The 20733-nt window shown below is 43.6% G+C and overlaps 3 protein-coding genes across 3 annotated transcripts in view; all 3 read left to right on the top strand.

Annotated features, from left to right (window-relative positions):
• Window positions 1-1151: 1151 nt before the first annotated feature.
• On the top strand, window positions 1152-3718 carry ccndx (cyclin Dx). Its single transcript, XM_062984993.1, has 4 exons — window positions 1152-1364; window positions 2045-2260; window positions 2340-2660; window positions 3502-3718. The coding sequence occupies exons 1-4, from the start codon at window positions 1161-1163 to the stop codon at window positions 3646-3648; spliced, it is 888 nt and encodes a 295-aa protein (XP_062841063.1). The 5' UTR covers window positions 1152-1160; the 3' UTR covers window positions 3649-3718.
• A 2256-nt stretch (window positions 3719-5974) lies between these two features.
• nucb1 (nucleobindin 1) lies at window positions 5975-14204 on the top strand. The gene is made up of 13 exons (XM_062984955.1): window positions 5975-6074; window positions 6584-6723; window positions 7170-7277; window positions 7679-7811; window positions 8521-8624; window positions 9044-9229; window positions 9967-10057; window positions 10142-10200; window positions 10328-10420; window positions 10756-10845; window positions 11093-11263; window positions 12096-12222; window positions 12911-14204. The coding sequence occupies exons 2-13, from the start codon at window positions 6595-6597 to the stop codon at window positions 12997-12999; spliced, it is 1380 nt and encodes a 459-aa protein (XP_062841025.1). The 5' UTR covers window positions 5975-6074; window positions 6584-6594; the 3' UTR covers window positions 13000-14204.
• Window positions 14205-20027: 5823 nt separating this feature from the next.
• The window catches only part of ppfia3 (PTPRF interacting protein alpha 3), a 32823-nt gene continuing 32117 nt past the window's right edge, over window positions 20028-20733 (top strand). The window contains exon 1 of the mRNA XM_062984994.1: window positions 20028-20114. The gene's annotated coding sequence lies outside the window, so the exon portion shown is untranslated. The remainder of the gene's footprint in view (window positions 20115-20733) is intronic.

Here is a 20733-nt window from a genome sequence, read left to right as displayed (position 1 = left end):
CTTCCCAGAAGAGCCTCTTGCTCTAGCTGAAAAGATCACATAGAGGTCACTCTGTTTATTACCTTTTTTTTTTTTTTAACTGGACGTCCAGCAAGCATCATGGTCAGGTGTCCAAATACTTTTGGCCTTACAGTGTATACCTGTGTGAACACAAGTTTTTAAATGAAAATTTTTATCACATGAAAATGTAAACAATAGGCGCCCAGGTGGCACAGCGGGATATTCCGCTAGCACACCACCGCCGAGATTCTGAACTCCTCAGTTTGAAACTTGGCATCTAGCGGGCATAATTGGTAGTGCCTGCAGGGAGGGATGACTGGAATATGTGGGCAGAGCCTTCAAACGCTGTGTAAGGACCCTGATTAGCAGATAGAGGCGCCTGTGCAGAGTGCACTGGTGGAAAAGGGGTTCTGTTAAGGGCTGCTCGCGGGTCGAAGGCGGCGTGAGCAGCAATATTCCCACCTCGACTGCAATCAGGGATCCACCAGCACCGGGAGACAAACTGACTACGATAAATTGGGAGAAAATGCAGAAAATATATAAAAAAAGAAAATGTAAATAATAATCAGGTTTTATTAGATTGGACGCACCTCATCTTACCTCACCATGTGACCGGTCCGTGTTCTGACTATGAGCTTTAACGTATCTCATCAAATATACATGTGTAACTGCTACCGTATTGCTCTGGACGTCAACAAACCCTCTCGCCCATCATTATTCATTCCCATTGTCCGAATTTTGGAGATGACCTCCCTTTCTCCTTCTTTTCTTCTGTCAGTGTCAGTGACAAGCTGTTACCCGGCTGTTTTTCTCTCCCTGCGTCTCCTCCTCCTGGCTCTCTCGCCCCGTCTCTCCGTCCTCTCTCCACCTGTTGATGCCATTGTTGTGTCAATGCCATTGTGCCTTGTGTCCACGCCTCTTCTCCTCACTTCGGCTCGTCCCTTCGGGTATATAAAGACCCAGAGAGGAGCAGTAGGAAGTAAGATCAACACCAGCACCACAGAGGAGCACCAAAACACAGACCTGTCCTCGTGTCAAAGTTAGGAACTCCGTACTGAGATAGAAGGACGCTCACAAAGATCTCAGATCCGCAGACAGAAACCGTCACGTCACTTCTCATCTTTTTACAGCCGGACACTTTTTCAATTTACATCGACAGGATGTCTGTCTCTCTGTGGTGCGAGGAGGAGACGGAAAGGTCCGGCGCGTCGGTCCGGGCCTCCTTCGACCCCAACGCGTCAGGCCTGAGGGTCATCCAGAGTCTGCTCCACGTGGAGGAGAAATACCTTCCCTGTCCGCTCTACATCTCGCTGATTCAGAGGGAGCCCAAACGCAGGGAGGAACTCACCAAGTGGACACTGGAGGTACGTCAGGGCACGTCTGGTAGATTCTGATAGGTACCACAAGCTTGTCGGTAGGAGATCTGGGCGGGTGGAGAACTTCACAGCTGTAGAGTTGAGGTCAAAAGTTTCCAAGCCTGTAGGGGGCGTCTGTTTCCCGTCAGTCCTGGAACTCCTGATTTTTGCATCTGTTTATTTTTTATCTATTTTGTGATTTTTAATATACACTATCAAGCCAAAAGTATTTGGACACCTGACCATGAGCTTGCTGTACAACAGCTGCTCCCCTAAGGGCTTCTCACAAGACTTTGAAGTATGTCTATAGGAATTTGTGCCTATTTAGTCAAAAGATGACCACATTTGTACGGCTGGTTCTGATGTTGGTCAAGACAGCTTTAGTTGATGTTCCAGTTCATTCCAGAGGTGCTCGGTGGGGCTTTTCTTCATGCCTTTGCTAGAACAGGAAATGGCCTTCCCTAAACTGTTGCTGAAAGTTTGGAGCATCTCATTTCCTTTCTATAAATTACATTAATTTAAAAATTTGAAGATGTGTCTCAATACTTTTGTCCTTTTAGTTTATGTTCCTTAATCTATCAAGTAATGCAGAAGGTGGATTGGCTGCCTAATTCACCCCTTTGGGAGGGAAGGAGTCAGTGAGTGAATGGTGCTTGACCCCTGACCACATCACCTGTTATCTCCTGTAGGTCTGCTGCGAGTGCGGCTGTGATGAATCGGTTTTCCCCCTCGCTGTCTCTCTCCTGGATCGCTACCTGTCGTCCACGCTGTCTCTACCTGTCTCACCCACGTGTCTGGCGTCCGCCTGCATCCTCATCGCGTCCAAGCTGACGGAGAGCGAGACAGTCACCGCCGACACCCTGTGTGCGTCCGCCGAATACGAGTTCCTGTCGTCGGACCTGCGGGTGAGTTTAATACCACACGTCTGGATCTGACCGAGCGTCGGCGTGTATCAACAGATCACTCATGCTAGCTTCTCAACAGGGAATGGAGCGTGTGGTGCTGGGGACGCTACGATGGGACGTGGCCGCCGTCACCCCTCAGGACTTCCTGCCTCATTTCCTGTCCTGCTTGGAGGATCTGATGGGGGACAGCGAGGACACGGTGGACTTCACGTCCACGCTCAGACGCCACGGCGACACCCTGGCAGCCATGTGCATGTGCGACTCGCGGTTCCTGGGGACGCCGCCGTCTCTGATGGCTGCCGCCGCGCTAAACTCGGCTCTCCGCGGTTTGGAGGCCAAGAGTCGGGTAGAAACCGGTCACATGACCTACACGCTGGCTACGATCTGTCAAAGCGACCCGGTGAGTGTGGAGTTCATTTAAGTGTTTGTTTAATGCTGTTGTGATTCTTTACGGATGTTGCTATAGGGATGCTATTGGGATTATATAGGGATGCTGTAGGGTTGCTTTAAGGATGCTGTAGTGACACTGTAAGGATTCTGCAGGGATGCGGTTGGGAAAATATAGTGATGCTTTCAGGGATGCTGTAGGGATGTTATAGCGATGCTCTAGGGATGCTCTAGCCAAGGATGTTAGGATACTGTTGGGGATGTTGTAGGGATGCTGTTGGGTTGCTATAGAGTTGCTGTAGGATTTGCTGTAGGGTTGCTGTTTGGATAATATAGGGATGCTGTTGCAGATGCTGTAGGGATGCTATAGGGTTGCTGTTGGGTTGTGATAGGGATGCTGTAGAGATGCTGCAAGAATGCTGTAGGGATGCTATATGGTTGCTGTTGGGTTGCTATAGGGATGATGTGTGGATGCTCCTGGGATGCTGTTGCGGATGCTGTAGGGATGCTGTTGTGTTGCTATAGGGTTGCTGTTGGGTTGCTGTTGGGTTGCTATAAGGTTGCTGTTGGGTTGCTCCAAGGATGCTATAAAGAGGCTGTAGAAATGCTGTAAGGATGCTGTTATGATAATAAAGGGATGCTGTTGGGTTGCTTTTAGGAAGTTGTAGTGATACTGTAAGGATTCTGCAGGGTTGCAGTTAAAATAATATAGTGATGCTTTCAAGGGATGCTGTTATGTTGCTGTTTGGTTGCTCTAAGGTTGTGGTAGGGATGCACTACATACAATAAAGCAATATTTAAATCCATGTATTGTAGTGTTTTAAAATGGCCCCTTTCTTCTTCCTGTATGGCAGGCGGTGCTGCAGTGCTACAGCGAGCTGATCGAGGGCGCTCTGAGGGAACGACTGAGGAACCGAGGAGAGCAGCAGGAGGAGAAGGATGGAGGAATGGAGGAGGAAAGATCCAGCACGCCCACCGATCTCAGAGAGATAGACTTCTAATACCAGCGGACACACGGCACAGCTACAGTCTGCCTCTAGATCATCAGTAAAACTGATGTAAACTCTGATCCGCACGTTCTGTCTTCTGTTCTACTTGAATTATTTAATTCTAATTTAATTGTAATTATTATTATTTATTTATTTCGAGGTTAAAATCAGGAGGTTACATTTTCTCCAAGCCATATTGTGTTTTACTGTGATTTGCTCTTCTGTTACTACCTATTTTTATTTCAGCTGGGTTCCATGCTGTATTGTGCACCATTAATTTATTAATTATTATTATTATTATTATTTATTCTGTGCTTGTTGTTGTTTTAATTTATTTGGTTATTGTTTAACTCTGTATGACGACGTATCTAATGAAATTAGAATCTATTTTGCAGAACAATAAGATAATATTGAATGGTATTTAAGGTGATTTGTATGAAATATATTTTGTGTTTTGAAATGTGCTGTATATTGTCCAGGTTGTGTGAAATGTATTTTTATTATAATAGACATGAAAACCCTTTAATGGGTGCATTTAAATTCTCCTTCGAAGGTTCCTTTTTACACATTTCAAGTCGTAACCATGACCTGATGTTTATTAGGCTGGAATTTGTTTAATTACAGAATGGGTGGGAAGCGTTTTATATATTTAGCTCACAAATGATCATATCTTTATTTTTTCAGTAAGACATTAAATTAATTATAAAGCCTGCAAGTGTTTTGTGTCTCTACTTAATCTACTTAATCACAACAATACACACAGATAATCATTTTGCATACATTATACAGATTATTTAAAATACTAAAATGTAAATGAAACATCCAGACCAGCAGCGACCAAGACCTTGTACTGTAACAGAACCAACTCATAAAGAAGACAGAAATTCTAACCAGTGTTGATGAGGTTGTGTTGGTGTAAGTGCTCTAACTTTCTAATAACAACATTCCCAGCAGAACTCAAATGCAGTGTAAGTATATGGCTAAAAGTAAGTGGACATCCATCCAAATGATTCAATCTAGGTGTGTGAGCCACATCCACTGCTTACAGACATCCCAGCTAACAGGGAACGTTCCCACAACTTTCACTAACGTTATGTGAAAGTTCTCCTAATGTTATGAGCAAACGTTCTCACAATAACGCATATTAGGAAAAATATTTATATATATATATATTTAAAGAGGTCATAAGATGCACACTGTAAGACTGAATTCATCGCTTCCTACTAAACAGTTTTGCTTTATATAATATTTTATTTATATTTAAGATAAACCATTATTTTTCATGATTTTATAAAAACTGCATTAAAACTGCAGTTATCAGAACCCATTCATACTTTATAAAGATCTTTTTTCAGTTGCTGCTACTATTAAAAAAAACATTCATAGACTTTAATACCATATTGCAGCCAAGAGAGTTGTACCAAGAGACTGTAAGAAAAGTGCTCTTCCCAAGTGAAAGATTTAATCTGACCAGTCAAACAAGCTGCTGACTCACAATCAGAGCCATAACAAGTTTATAGAGCCTCACATTAGAATGTTTAAGCAAAATGGCACAAGTGAGAGTGGTGATGCATTCTTAATAATGAGCAAGAACAACATCTGGTTATATGGACTGTACTCTGCTACTGTAGATGTGAATATTTAAATGGAACAGTACTTGGGCTGCGAATGATGACGTTTCTCAAGTCGATAAGAATGCAAGTACAGAGAAGAGCACAGATTGAGGAAGCAACCAATAGCTGATCTGTTGCTGCACAGTTTGTGTTAGTGTCGTCTAGTCCTTCATCAGTGCAAAAACAGATTTTTATTCATAACTTCAATAGCATTTAAAGTATTCAGCATATTAATAACTTCAATAGCTTTTAAAATATTTATCAAATTGCTCCCAAACAAGTTGTATTTTATCAAGTGTAACCCACTTTACTTACTACAACTCTTATAGTTTATATTTTATTGATGTTTTGGACATTTCCTCAGGTTTTATACTCCTAAAATCATTTGTGGCGTTTTTTTTACGTTTATAAACTCATCTTGGCTATTAAAAATGAGTGTTTATAACATTAAACTCTAACTTAGATTGCATTTTGAGGGTTACAGTGTGTGTAGCGACGATCACTTCATGGATCACAGGACAGCTTTAAAAAAAAAAAATTATTGAATTGAACAAAAAGAAACACCTGAAACATTACAACTTAGTCCGGGGAGAGACAAGGGAAAATAAACAAAGTTAAAAATAACCTAAATAAATACATATTTGGGCCCCTCACAGTGTAAGCGGGTCGGGCGGGTGGAGATGACGTCATCAGGACGGGCCGCTTGTTTTCAGGTGCTGGCTGTGGCTAATGGCGGCGTAATACGGGTGGAATAACTAGTAGCCCCTGTTTATTTATTTTGGTGGACGAAAGGACGTTCGCACCTGGTTCACACGGTATATCACGGTGAGTGTTGACAGTACTGAACCAGTTTGTAGAGTCGCGATGTGGGTGAATTCGAGTTTTGTGAGTTTAGTGTTTATACAATAGATCGAGATGAAGGTTCACGGTATTCCGCACAGCATCTCGTCATTCCGTACACTTTTCTATCTAAACATCAGTGTTACCACACTGCAGCTGGACTAGCGGTCTCAATCGCCTGGATAAAGTCCTATATGTGTTTCCAGCCAGTAGTTATTAGACTTCGACCTGTCAGTTTGATAATAAAAGCCAAAAGTCACATCCTGACTCGGTACTGAAAGAGCCGCAGTGTTAACAGCAATCCGTACAGCACCTGCTAATCGTTATTCTATATTTATATATGTATATAAGTGCAATCTAAGCATAACAGACAACAGAGTATTGTGAGGTGCGCTTCAATAGCCTCCCCAGTCATCAAATCTGAATCCGAATCGAATAATAGTATGTATAAATAATGAAACCAAACGTTTAATTGTTAATTGATTGTTTTGCAGGTAGTACAAGGATGGTGGGGCTCTGTCGCTGGCTGCTGCTCCTGTGCTTTTCGTTGAGGGTGTCACCGGTCCCAATAGAGCGCAACCCAAACGCCCAGGATGTCCCACCTGCACAGGAAGAAAAAGCAGAGGAAAATGTGGTATGGTTCTTTCGGTCTTTGTTAACTTAGTGCAGGTGTTTAACCACACCCAACAGCTGCACCATGACTGTCAGTCTGAGCACTAAGCAGGGTTCATATAGACGTGATTTGACTGGGTTGGTATGAAGGAACTGGTCTAAGAGGGCACCGATGTGTCCCTAACCCAACCAGGTTCATGTACATCTGTATGTGTGAGCCCACAAAAAAACATTAAAACCCCCGGGACTTATGCAATTACACCACACTAACTCATTAGACAAAATGAAATACATAGAGGTAACTAGAGCAGCTACCTAAAGGTGCGTAGAAAGGAATTTTGGCTTCAGGTTGGATTTTCTGGTCTGTAAATCCTAGCAGTTTAGTAATAGAGTCTGATGTTTTTAACATTAAATGTAAAGAGCCAGGATTAATACTGATGCTTCGTTGATGTGTGTATGTTGTTGTAGGATACCGGCCTGTACTATGATCGGTACCTGAGGGAGGTGATCGAGGTGCTCGAGACGGATCCTCATTTCAGAGAGAAGCTGCAGAACGCCAACACAGAAGATATTAAAGTAAAATCGCACAAGCGCACATTTTGGAATGATTGTTGACAGCATATTTGCTCAAAAATATCAGAGGGTTATCGAGAAGGAATAATGAAAAACAATCCAGGGTTGAACAGATCGTCTCATAAATGTCTCTTTTATAATTGAGCCTGTGTGAATCAGAGCAGATTGTCTGATGTAAGACAAGCCCACATCTAATGAATCTGCTGGAAATAACAGTTCATTACAGTGTGTTATCCAAGTGATTCACCACTGATTCACTTCCAAATGATTCAGAAGTGAATCGGAAGGGAATCATTGAGATTATGGGATATTAAGCTAAGAAATGATTCACTTCACAATATAGAAACATACTTTTGGCTGTACAGTAAAAGGTCCTGGCTTGTGTTTGTCTGGTGTCTGGACAGAACGGACGTCTCAGCAAGGAGCTGGACCTGGTGGGTCACCACGTCCGTACCCGGCTAGACGAGCTGAAGAGACAGGAGGTGTCTCGTCTCAGGATGCTTCTCAAGGCCAAACTGGACAGCGCCAACACTCAGAGTAAGAACTCCTCAACACCCCCAAACTGAAACAAACACCAGTACCTGCTCGTGCTTTCAGATCATCTGGATCATCCGGTAACCTTTTGGTATAGCGTTTTATGGACAGACGAATGAAAACTCAACCTTTTTGATCACCAAGAGTTTCACTATGTCTGACCAGAGAGCAAATGCAGCACTTAATAGAATAAACATGTAATTAACAGGTGAGGTGTGTGTGTGTGGTAGTCTGGGGTGCTTTGTTGTGTCAGGGCCCTGTGGGGCATCAGAGAGGACAAATTATGATATAATAATGTAATGTAAGTGATCAGTTCTAATTTATCTACTCATAATTCGAATACAAATGTTAATTAAATAAACCATTCACACTCTGCTGTCACTAGAAAGAACGTCCTGCTGTGATTGGTGGTCCAGCTACAGTAAAATCGACCAATCATATCGTCTTTCTAAACAGACGGGCGTTTTTATTGCTAAGTTTATGACCGCCCACTGCTCGTTGGTTTTGGAGGGCCGAGGTTTAGGAGTCACTGTTCACTGCTAGTGTAAGGGCATCCGTCCAGGAGCTGAAACTAAGCCGAACCGGTGCAACCAGATATTCAGTAAAGGCATGCTATGTTTTTACAGTGTTGATATGGGTGTTATCTACAGATACTTGGTTACAATGAACGTCTCTTAAACTTAAGTGTGTGTGTGTGTATTTACTGTATCAGGTGTTCAGATGGATCATGCCACCTTACTGAAGCAGTTTGAGCATCTGGATCCCCACAATCAGAACACGTTTGAGGCCAAAGACCTGGAGCTCCTCATCGCTACGGTACGCTCGACCCCTGATCTTCTGTTCATGTTCCTACAGGAACCGAGAGACACATCATAGTGTGTCGTGAATGTAAAAATGTAGAAAGCAGGTTCATATGGAGATCTGTATCGCGCATGGAGAGTCACGCACCGATCCCTGTTATCCCTTGTTTCTGTGCAGCACCATCGATTTATTGTTCAGCCACTGTCCCGCCCCTTACAGAGACACAGCCAATCGAGTGGCTGTTTAAGCACCTGGCCGGCTGATAGCACAGCTAAGATTCGAGAACTTAAGTCACTCAGATGCCTTAAAAAATATCAAATATAACATAAACATGGTTCAGGTGCATTTTGTTTATTTACATTTTTCTGGGTTGGTGGTTGTAGCCAAGGTTTAGTTACTTTTCCTTTAATAGATTTCCTATGTGTGTGATTCAGGCCACTAAAGATCTGGAGAACTACGATGCGGAGCGTCACGAGGAGTTTAAGAGGTACGAGATGCTGAAGGAGCACGAGCGGAGGGAGTACCTGAGGAGTCTGGATCAGGAGAAGAGAGAGCGGGAGGAGAGGAGGCTGGAGGAGATGCAGAAGAAACACCGCCAGCATCCCAAAGTCAACGCCCCGGTAAGGATGGACGGACGAACATGACCCCTTTTATTTTCACAAACGTGATTTATTTTCGCTTCATCGTGATCAGGGTCCGTGTGGGTCTACTGGAAAACCCGGGTCAGGATTGTTTTGTTTGATTTAGTCATTTCCAATACCCGATTTTGAACACGCTACCTCTTGCATGCCCCTCTCTGACATGCGTTCAATCAGCGCCAGTGTTGTGTTCCCACACAGATCTTGTACAGTGTTTAGGGCAAATGTAACCTAGTGGTTAATGTACTGGACAAGTAATCAAAAAGTCACTGGTTCAAGCCCCACCTCTGCCAGGTTATCACTGCTGGGCCCTTAACCCTCAATTGCTTAGACAGTATACTGTCACAGTACTGTAAGTCACTTTGGATAAAGGCGTCTGCTAAATGCTGAAAATGTAAATGTACAGAGAACCAACCCCCACCTTTCCCGAAACTCACACGGGCACCTGGACCAGTGGAAAGAGACCTCGACCTTCCCTCCCTCAAACTGTGTTTGTGTGGGCGCCCGGCCAGGTCGGCAGCTCTGCTGAGACTGGAACTCGTGCAGTGACGTTCTAGTGCGTGGTGTGCTGCACCAAAATGCATTTTTTTTAGAGGCAGCACGACAGATAAATGTATTATATAAAATATTAATAGAATTTTGTGTTTTCTGTTTTAAAAATGCCAAATTAAATTAAAATTAAAACCAAACACATTCTGTCTGTCTGTCTGTCTCTTCAGGGCAGCGTGGATCAGCTACGGGAAGTCTGGGAGGAGACCGACGGTTTGGACCCGCAGGAGTTCAACCCCAAGACCTTCTTCAAGCTGCACGGTCAGTACAACACAAGACCGGTGTACCTAATAAATTGCTCAGTGAGTGCGTACATTTAGGGAGGTGTCGTTTTCCTCCCCGCAGATACCAACGGAGACGGCGTGCTGGACGAGCAAGAACTGGAGGCGCTGTTTACCAAAGAGGTAAAGAAATTCCTATACATTTTGGGGGTGGGGTGGAGGTCTGAATTTTGGGAGAATTTCTAATAAGAGTGATTTCAGAGACGAGTGTTTTTTTGTTTTGGACCTGTTCCTTTTTGGTCTCTGGCAGCTGGAGAAGGTGTACGACCCAAAAAACGAAGAGGACGACATGATGGAGATGGAGGAGGAGAGGCTCAGGATGAGGGAACACGTCATGAAAAACGTCAGTCCTGTTTTATTTATTTAATTTTCTTTATCTTCTATTGTTTTTTTCGTGCTTTTGTCAGTAGGGTTTGTCAAGGGTTTCAAAATCAAATCACGCCCCCCCCTCAACATGCATGCAGCCGCCACTTCTTTTTACCTGTCAAGAGTCTTACAGAGTGCCTGTATCATGTGGGGAGTCACACACTGTGCAGTCACCTAGACCGGCCAGCAGAGGTCAACCCTGAGTCAGCCATTGTCCCCTTTTCTCTACAGACCCACCTTCTGAGCAGATGCCCGTGTGATTTGCTTCTGACGTATTTAATTACATACGAATTTGTTCATGTTTTTTGACAGGTGGATCTGAATCGTGACCGATTAGTCAGTCTGGACGAGTTCCTTCAATCCACAGAGAAGAAGGAGTTTAACAACCCGAAGGAGTGGGAGGTACGAGACTCAGACTTGTGATTGATGATCAACCGGGCGGCTTTTAGCCTGGCTGGATTTGAGGCTGCACTAGAAACCTGATCAGATTCTTTGGTCTATTTTTAATCAGAATAATCCTTTTAAAGCTTTATAGAACCGTGGTGCTATTTAGAGAAGCACGATTGCAGCAGTTTTTATTAGAACCGAGGATACGTGATGGACGGAGGGCGCTGCGCAGTGCTAAAAAGCTTTCCTTTTTTGGTCCAAGACCCTGGACGAGAAGCCCGTGTACACCGAGGAGGAGCTCCAGCGCTTCGAGGTGGAGCTGCGGGACAAAGAGGTGGAGCTCAGCAGGAGGGTGGAGACGCTACGACAGGAGCAGGAACTCCTGAAGGAGAGAGGGAAAGCTCTGGAGGCTCAGAAGAGGGAGTACCAGCAGGTATGAGACGGCCCGACACCTGTGGGCAGAAAGAAACCCGTTCCGATAATACAGGCCGCTCTCTGCTTCGACGGAACGGCAGCGGTTCAAATGGGCTGTGTTCCAAACGGCACAGAGGTTTAATAAGCGCACCATGGATGGTATAGCTGCACAATATGTAGCACATAGGATGTAGTTTGGGACGTGGCAGAAAATCTCTCGCATGCTGTGTAAACAATGTTCGACTGTCCCAAGTCATGGCTTTAAACTCAGATAGCTAATGTAAATATTAGATATTATTATTCACTCACCGAGCACTTTATTAGAGACGCCTATCTGGTGCATTCATCGATTATATACAGCCGACAGCATCGTGATCATAAATTGTCCACTGATAAAAGGCTGAAGGAAGACAGCAGCTCTAGGACGACCAGGGTGTGTGTTCCTTATAAAAATCCCAACAACACTGCTGCACCTGCTACGCTAATACCAGAACAACACACCCTGCCATTCCATTGCCACATTAGTCTCATTGCCGTGCTGAAAACGATCCACCACCCTGTCATATCTGGTCGGTGGGGGTTGCTTTTGATTGGGGGTACAGTCAGTAATTGTATACCCAAAAATGTCATCTGTATTGTAGGTGATCAGGTGTACCTAATAAAGTGCTCAGCGAGAACTATAAAAAGTCCGGGGTGTGTTACTGCATAGCACATGGTGATTCGAGGAACCAAGACCCTGAGCAACGTGTCTATCAAAACAAATGATTCAAGTTTGTGAGGAAACTGGAAACTGGCGTGTCCATCACTGCCTGATACCTTGTTTCTTTGGGATTTTGTCTCCCGTACTGAAGGCGGTGATGGAGATGTCCCAGAGACAGAAGGCCCAGCAGACGGCCCTCGCCCAGCCGCCGTCGGGTCCCGCTGGAGAACTACGGTTTCAACCTGAGCTTGAGCAACAAGCGCAAGAACACAATCCTGGTAAGAGAGGCGTAGGTTACACCCTGTCAAAAGTATGTGGACGCCTTAGATTCTTTTAGTTTCACGGTCATATGTCAGTAAAACAGTGCAGGACATTCACAGAGGCCGGCCGGGCTGTCTGGTGGACGTGATCTGCTTCCTGTGGCATCACTCACTGGGCACAAATTCCCACAGACGTACTTGAGTCTTAAATGTGAGAAGCCTTCTCACAGTAGTGGCTGTTTATTTTAATACCATTGACCAAGCTCATGGTCATGTGACCAAATACATTTGGCTATATAGTGCAGGTTGAATAAACACTATATGGTCAAAAGTATGTGGACGCTTGACCATAAGCTTGTCTGAAACTTTGTAATGCAGATGTAACAGGTCCACTCTTCTAGCAAGGCTTGTCACAGAACTTTGCAATATGTCTGTGGGGATTTGTGCACAATAAAAAAGACCTAGCTTTCACTATTGGGGTTAAGGAGTTTCTCTACACCAGCCTCATGAACCACAGGGGCACGGTCATGGTGGACCTGTTATGACCTTCCTGTTAGCAATAGGTGTGGCTGAAACACCCAATCTCAATCATTTTAAAGGGGTGTCCACATACTTTTGGCCATATAGATGTTATATAATGGTTTAATTGTGCAAATCATATAGAAAAATGTCAATAGTATGAACGTGTGTGTGTTTTGTTTTGCAGTTAGGAAGGAGCCAGTCGATCTGAATCCAGAACCTCAGAAGGGTTTACCTGCTGAACCACCTCAGAACCTTCCTCAGCACACACTGTAACACACACACGTCACACAGACACACACACACACACACACGTTACGGTGTTCATAGGTTCAGATGATGTGTTTTGCTTTTTCATTTGACTCATTTGTGTGCGGTTTAGAATTTAACCCAGTTCTGACACTGCTCTGTATGTTCTGTATGTATGTTTTAAAGTCATATCTAGACACACTTCAGTTCTCATCGTTCCAGGGGCAGCAAAGCAACCCCAAAACATCATGGAGTTTTTTCCCCCCCCTGTTTTATAATAGACACATTCTTAGATTTGTAAACTGAAAAAAGGGTGAATTAAGTGTTTAATATGTTTAAAAGAGATATATGTGTATGCCTCCATCACGGACGACAATGTAAAAATTTTTAACTTGAGAAGAGTGAAACGAGCTGCCGGTAAAGAAATGTGGTTTTATTTTAAGCTAAAAATAATCAACCTCTTTATTCTTATTGCTGTTATTGTTTCAAAAGCTGTGCGATGGAGTACAACTAGATTCCCACGTGTCATTTTGAATATATTCATTTGTTTTATCATTTGAAATCCGTTTGGTCATTAAATAAAAGCCACATTTCTGTTCTGGTATACATATAAAAGTGAGTGAAAAACACAGTATAAGACCAAAAGTATTTGGACACCTGATTATAAGCCGATTATAATCAAATGCTATTTACATACACAAGTGTGATATTTTCAGCTAGAACAGCCGCCGCTCTTCTGAGGAGGCTTCTCACGAGAGAGACTTTGAAGTAAAAAAAAAGCCTCAGTTGATGTTCTGGTGCATCCCAGAGCTGTTGAGTGGGGCTGAGGTCGGGTCTCTGCACGACGCTGGAGTTTCTTGGTTTTGAAACCGAGCTTTTCTTCATGTGCACAGGGGTACGGTCATGCTGGACTAGTGGTTCAAACCCCACCACTGCCAGATTGCCACTGTTGGGCCCTTGAGCAAGGCCCTTAACACTAAATTGCTTAGACGGTATGCTGTATATTGTAAGTCGCCTAAGATAAAAGCGTCTGCGAAATGCTGAAAATGTAAATGTCATGCTGGAACAGATAGAAGGGCCGTCCCAATACTTTTGTCCATATACTGTATATTGATCAGTGACGGTTTTGTTTTTTGGCTGTATTTGTAGTTCTGGTTTCCTGTGTTTTAATGCAGATGATTAATATAAAATGTGTTTATGCTACTCGAATGTTTATTAAAGTATTAAAAATGTGTGGAGTTATGAGAATGATTTCAGGTGAGAACGACAACTGTTCCACGGGACCAATGGGTGACAAAATGAAAAATGACACCTCGTGTCGCATTTATTTGTTGACAAACTGCAAATCTTAGATGTCGTTACACATCACGACATGTCACAACTTCTGCTGTGGTTTGGATTTTAATAATAACTGTTTCTTACATTTACTTTGACTTTTATTAGATAGACAGAATGAACCCAAAATATTATATGAATCATGTTTATCTGGTCAGCTTTATTTTATTTGTTAATATACGACCTGCAACACATCCCAAAAAAAGTTGGGACAGTAAAGCATTTAGCACTATGTCATGTAATTCCTTCTGACAATACTTAAAAGACATTTTGGCACAGAGGACACCAAGTATAAAAGTATTTTAAGTGTTATTTTGTCCCTTTCTTTCTACAAAGACTTTTTTTGAGGACAACAGGTGTGGTGTGATGTGATCAGAACTCTGGACTAAACCTGGACACTGACAGCTGAATTCTGATTAAGCTGAAGAAACAAAAACACACGATCAATCAACCTGATCATCACAGTTACATGCACAATAATCATCTGATTATGAAAAAAAATGTCTTTATTTAAACAAGTATGACCAAAAGTATTTGGACACCTGCTTGTAGGACATCTAATTTTAAAAACAAATGCTATTAAAATACCTCTGTGTGATCCGTTCAGCTAGAACACAAGACAGAATGAACCCAAAATATTATATGAATCGTGTTTGGTCAGCTTCATTTTATTTGTTAATTTACATCCTGCACGATCCTGCGTTTCAGACCTGCAGCACATTCCAAAAAAAGTTGGGACGGTAAAGCTTTCAGCACTTTGTAATGTTGTTATTTCTTCTCACAACACTTAAAAGACATTTTGGCACTGAGGGCACCAGTTTTAGGTGTTATTATGTCCCGTTCTTTCTTTAAACACATTTTTGAGGACAGACGTGATGTGATCAGACTCTGGCAGCTGAATTCTGACTAAGCTGAAGTCGATTTAGCATCTTAAAGATCATACAATCAAATAAACATCCTTTAAACCAGTCGTTTCTTGAGAAGAACCTTCTGGATGATCTGTTTACTTTTTGATCGTTCAATACTAGAAACACATGAAGCTAAGAATGTGAAATATTTGGAGGATGGGACCCTCTCTGCTCCTCCTGCCTTCTGGTTTTTGGCGTCCAGCGTTCGTGCCTGGTCACCGATTGCCCGCATTCTCCATCTGATGCAACATTCCTGAGCCTGTAGACCCGCCCACCTGTCAATCAATTAATCAATCAATCTAACTAATGCACAAACCCACCTTCCAACACTCCTTATTTTATAGAAACACAGAATGTGTTTACACGCACTGATTTATCGATTAATTGCAACAAAAAACATGATCAAGCAAACTGATCATCTCAGTTACATGCACAATAATCACCTGATTACGGAAAACAAGTATGACCAAAAGTATTTGGACACCTGACCGAGAGCTTGCTATTAAAATAAAGCGACCTCTATGTGATTTCTCTAGCCGCTTTTCTGAGAAGGCTTCTCACAAGACTTTGATGTATGTCTGTGGGAATTTGTGCATTTGTATAGCTGGGCACTGACTCTGTGTTTTTCTTAATGTCTTTATAAAGCTTGGTTTGAGCTGGAAAGGTCCTTCCCTAAACTGTTGCTGCAAAGTTTGAAGCGTATCATTTCCCTTATCATGATCATGTAACACGGACTCTTAATATTCTGTTCCAGTCGCGCTTCCTCTATGTAGGCCAAGGTGCAGTAGCAGTAATGAACCAGAAGAGGGAGCTGTGAACACACACAACACACACAAACCCAGTTCCAAAAAAGTAGGGACGTGAGATAAATGTAAATAAAAACAGACGGTAATGATTGGCAAATAATTTTTGACCATAATTCAGGTAAAACAGCTTAAAGTGTCTCATTCAAAGAGTAACAGCAGCAACTCGTTTCAAAAATGTTGAGACAGGGTCGTGTTTGTCTGTGTTTCATTTAACAGTGAACACCTTTTATTTAGTTCTGTAATCGATCAGGACTGAGAAAACCGTTTGTTGTCACTGTGAAAGTAAATTTTGCAAACACTTTACTTGCTCAGCAGTCCAGAGTATGCTGCACTTTAAAATGCACCCGACATTTGCAATAGGAGACAGGTCTGGACTGCAGGCAGGCCTGTCTAGCATCTGTGCTCTCTTGTTACAAAGCTACACTGCTGCATCACGCACATAATGTGGCTTGGTAGTTTAGGGAAGGCCCTTTCCTGTCCCTGTGCATGAAGTAAAGTCCACAAATGTGTGGTTTGTCGAGTTCGGTGTGGAAGACCTCCAGCGGTCTACGTAGAGCTCAGATCTCAAACATCACTGTCGCCTTTAAAACGAATTAGAATGTCGACTGTGAGCCAGGCGTTCTCATCCAACAGCACCAGATCCTAAAAAGCTGCTTTCGACTGTGTGGCCAGCTTTCCCAGAAGAGTGGAACCCGGCCAGTTCATTTAAATGCTCGTGACTTTGGAGTGGCGCCTGCTGTGACCTCTGACCCTGCTCTCTCACTGACCCATACAAGACCGACGACGGACTGTGTTTTATTTTCTTTGAGGGGTTTCCCCCAGATCCCGTGTGCTTGCCAAGCCGGACGACGCCGATGCCACGGCTCCAGACGAGTGCCTGGATTTGCTGCCTCTGTTGCCATGGCAACCGGCAACGGGTACATGCAGCGGAGATGCTCGCGTGACGAGACGAGGGAGTCGGCGGTGGGGAGGGACGCCAAGCGTTTGATTGCGGTGTGAAACTGCTAGCATGATGTCTGAAATGTGCTGGTGTACAGGAATGTTGTAGGTACATGCATCATTATTCCAGCATTTGCACCAACATTATAGGCACATGCACCAATTTTGCAGCAATTGCACCAATATTCCAGCATTTGCACTAATACTGTAGGCACATGCACCAATATTGCAGCATTTGCACCAATTTTGCTGCATTTGCATCAATATTCCAGCATTTGCACTGATACTATAGGAATGTGCACTGATATTTTAGCATTTACACTGGTATTGTAGGCACATGCACTGATATTGCAGCATTTGCACTAATGTTCCAGCATTTGCACCAATATTCCAGCATTTGCACTAATATTGCAGCATTTGCACCAATATTCAAGCATTTGCACTAATTTTGCAGCATTTGCACCAATATTCAAGCATTTGCACCAATGTCATATGCATAATTGTATTATCTTTAATAAACACTGACATACCTGCACTATCACTCTCTGTTATGTAATATGTCAGTAATATCACTAATTGCAGTGTCAGCTTGTTTGCTGCAGTCATTGCCCTCTGTGAGGAGTTTTACATGTTCTCTCCGTGTCCATTTACTTCCTTCAACAAGTGTGAGTAAGTTCATGTTAAAGTTTGATGAATTGACATCCTAATCAGGTTGTATTTCTGCTTCTGTGTTTTCAGGTAGTACCAAATCCACTGTGACCCTGACCAGGATAAAGCTGTTGGGGGAAATAAAGGAATAAAGGAATCCTTCAGTACTGTTGCGTAAAGAGAAAGGTCACACATGTAACAAAGTGTTTTGCCCTGCAATATCAATAACAGGAACGTGGGTGCAGATATTGCCTGCAATAAATCAATATCAGTATCAATATCAATCCCAGCAGGATCTGTACACATGCATGCAATATTCATATGTGTGGTATTGGTGCATGTGCAATATGTGCATTAGTCTGTAACAGTAGTGCATGCAACATCAGATTGTAATTGATTCTAAGGGTGAGGAGAGATGCACCCCAACCCCCGTGTAAACATGCACAATGGAAAAACCTGGATGGAGAAAGCAACCTAAAGGCAATCTATCTGCACGGTGCATGGTGTATATCTGCTGTTAACATCACCCCTTAATTACCCCCTAAAATAATATAAAGACCAGCTTGAGATGCCTTCTCACGCAGCATCATTGCTTCCCTATACATCTGATGCATCTTTGCATGTTTACAAGAAGCCATCACACCCAGCACCTTTACGTTCTTCATATTTGCTTTAGCTCAGGAAAAAAGAAAACAGAACCAAGTTCATGGTTATCAGTTACTAAAAATACACAGGTCGTGGGAACAGGCCTTCCGCCGAGGTGCGTACGAGGATGGAGGGGCAGGAGCAATTTTTCGGCGGCTTTAAATCTTCCCCTTGTGCACCAGGGATGACATCATCCTCTCAAAAAAACATTACGTCATTCCTTTGGGGAGCCTCCTCCCCTACCCCACCCTGCTTCACCGACCCCCCGGTGCCTGATTGGCCCGCATCCGCGCCTGGACCCTCCTCGTCTCGGCTGGGATTGGTGCAGAGGGGCCTGCTGGTGTCTGTGTGTTATTGGTCTGCTGCTCTCCTGGATGCTCCAGCACACATCATGTTCTCAGCACCATCATCCTCATGCACACAGTAATACTGATGAGGACGCTGATAAACCCCTGTGCATAATCACTGACTGCACCTGTAACTGGCAGGATGATGATGGGTTACCTTTAAATACAGATCAGAAAATATAAGGTCTATATTTGTGCTTTAAAAATGCTGTGTGCACACTGACTGAAAAACTGACATGCTAATTGGTGTGTGTGTGTGTGTGTGTGTGTGTGAAGAGAGATGAGAGAAATAGCTAGATGTGCGAAATCGCAGTACTCCGCATCACCATTAGAGGGCGATCAATACACCAAGGTTGCCAGATTGTGATGTTCCACACAATTTGTGATTGCAAACCTTTCAGGCTACACCTACCCCAAACACAAATAGAAAATAATCATCTTGACGTTCCTGATTCTCTAATTTACTGCATAATTGTCAGACAAACAAACCATGATACACTGCATGGCCAAAAGTATGTGGACACCCCCTGCCGTTTCAGCCACGCCCATTGCTAACAGGTGTGTAAAAACCATTATGTCTAAAAAATTAGGTGCTTCCACATTTGTGGCAACGGTTTGACTGTGGCACGTCCCTGTTCTAGGATGACTGCACCCCTACATGCATGATGTATAAACAAAAATAAAGAGTTAACAAGTCTGATCTGGATGAACTCCACCTACCTGCACAAAAGCAATCACAACTGGGATTAACTGGAATGTCGAATGCATGCAAGAAGGTCTTCGTGTCCAGCATCAGTGCTTGACCCTATATAGCTGCAAACGGTGGAAACTCCTGATTTACACTCGTGTTGAAGAGGGAGGTTTAACAAGATTTATTTGGCTTTATGGCTGTAGCCACTAATTGAACATTGGTGGGAAAGGGTAAGGGGGAAAAGCTACTGTTTTGGGGGGTTCCTGTAATTCTAAAACACTCCTTTCATATCCTGCATCATAACTGATGGGAACTCTGAGCACTTCTAACATTATTTGAGCATATCTAAATATTGGGGGGGTTGTCCTTCTTTCAATATACTGTATTTTACGATTAAGGCCTTGCTTTCTAATCGTGTGTTGATTGGTGTCTAGGGCATGATTGGCATGAGGAATGTAAACAAGTCAGCCTGGCTCTGTGTTTAGATGCTTTCTTGCTTTTGTCTTATGATGCACTTTCTTTGATTACATTCTTTATAATGTGGATGTTTTATTATTATTATATTTGGAATAGTTAGAGCAAACAATCAATTTTGATCGCTGCAGGCTTGAAGAACCCAAGGAAGGATTCAAAAGCGGTACCAATCTGGCAACCCTGTATGGATGGGTAGAGGGGGGTAGTGAGAGAGAGGCTGGGTTGTCTATAGCCGGAGCGTCCTTACATATGCGAGAAGGAAGGGGATCAGAATTGGGATTAAAATCGTACGAAAATCGCTCGGATGGATGTAATCGGACGCGATTGAGGAGCACCGGCGATGCCAAGGGTGAGAATCAGCTCGTTAAAGCGGCGCGTCTGGTTAAAGTCGTGCGTTATTTTTCCGTCGGTGCGTCTGCGTGCGGCTGCGTCTGCGTGGGTGCGTGTGTGTTATTATCGTCGGCCAGCTGTGAGATGTGAGGATGGGGATGAGGGCGAGGATGGAGGATGAACGCTGATGGAGGATGAGGGCGAGGAAAATGTAGGACCAGATTGAGGTGGATGGGGCGAGGATGCTAAATGGGGGGAAGGAGTGATGCAATGGCTTTGATGTCGTCGGTGAAATTCATTCAGGCTGTGAACGGGGTAGGATGCCTATGTAGTGTGTGTGTAACGATGGAGGGATGGAGGGATGGGGGAGGGCATCATGGCATGCATTCAGGCTCCTTCTTCATAAACATGGAGCGCACACTGAGGCGGATGCCGACTGCGATCCTGCGATGCGTTGAGAATTCCACTGCCATCTTGGAGCCGCACACGATCGTTAGGACTGAAACGTGATCCTGATGGGCACCTCAGCGTGCTTGCCCATCTCCTCCCTGTCTGTCTGATGCTCCATGAGTGGCTCGCATCTCCCAGAGCCTCCATTACGAGCCTTGCTCGCACATCAGAGCTGGCACACTGCACAT

This window comes from Trichomycterus rosablanca, chromosome 22 (assembly GCF_030014385.1).
Source record: "Trichomycterus rosablanca isolate fTriRos1 chromosome 22, fTriRos1.hap1, whole genome shotgun sequence".
Lineage (NCBI taxonomy): Eukaryota > Metazoa > Chordata > Actinopteri > Siluriformes > Trichomycteridae > Trichomycterus > Trichomycterus rosablanca.
The sequence above is the reverse complement of the archived record's forward strand: the minus strand, read 5'-3'. Positions and strand labels throughout refer to the sequence as shown.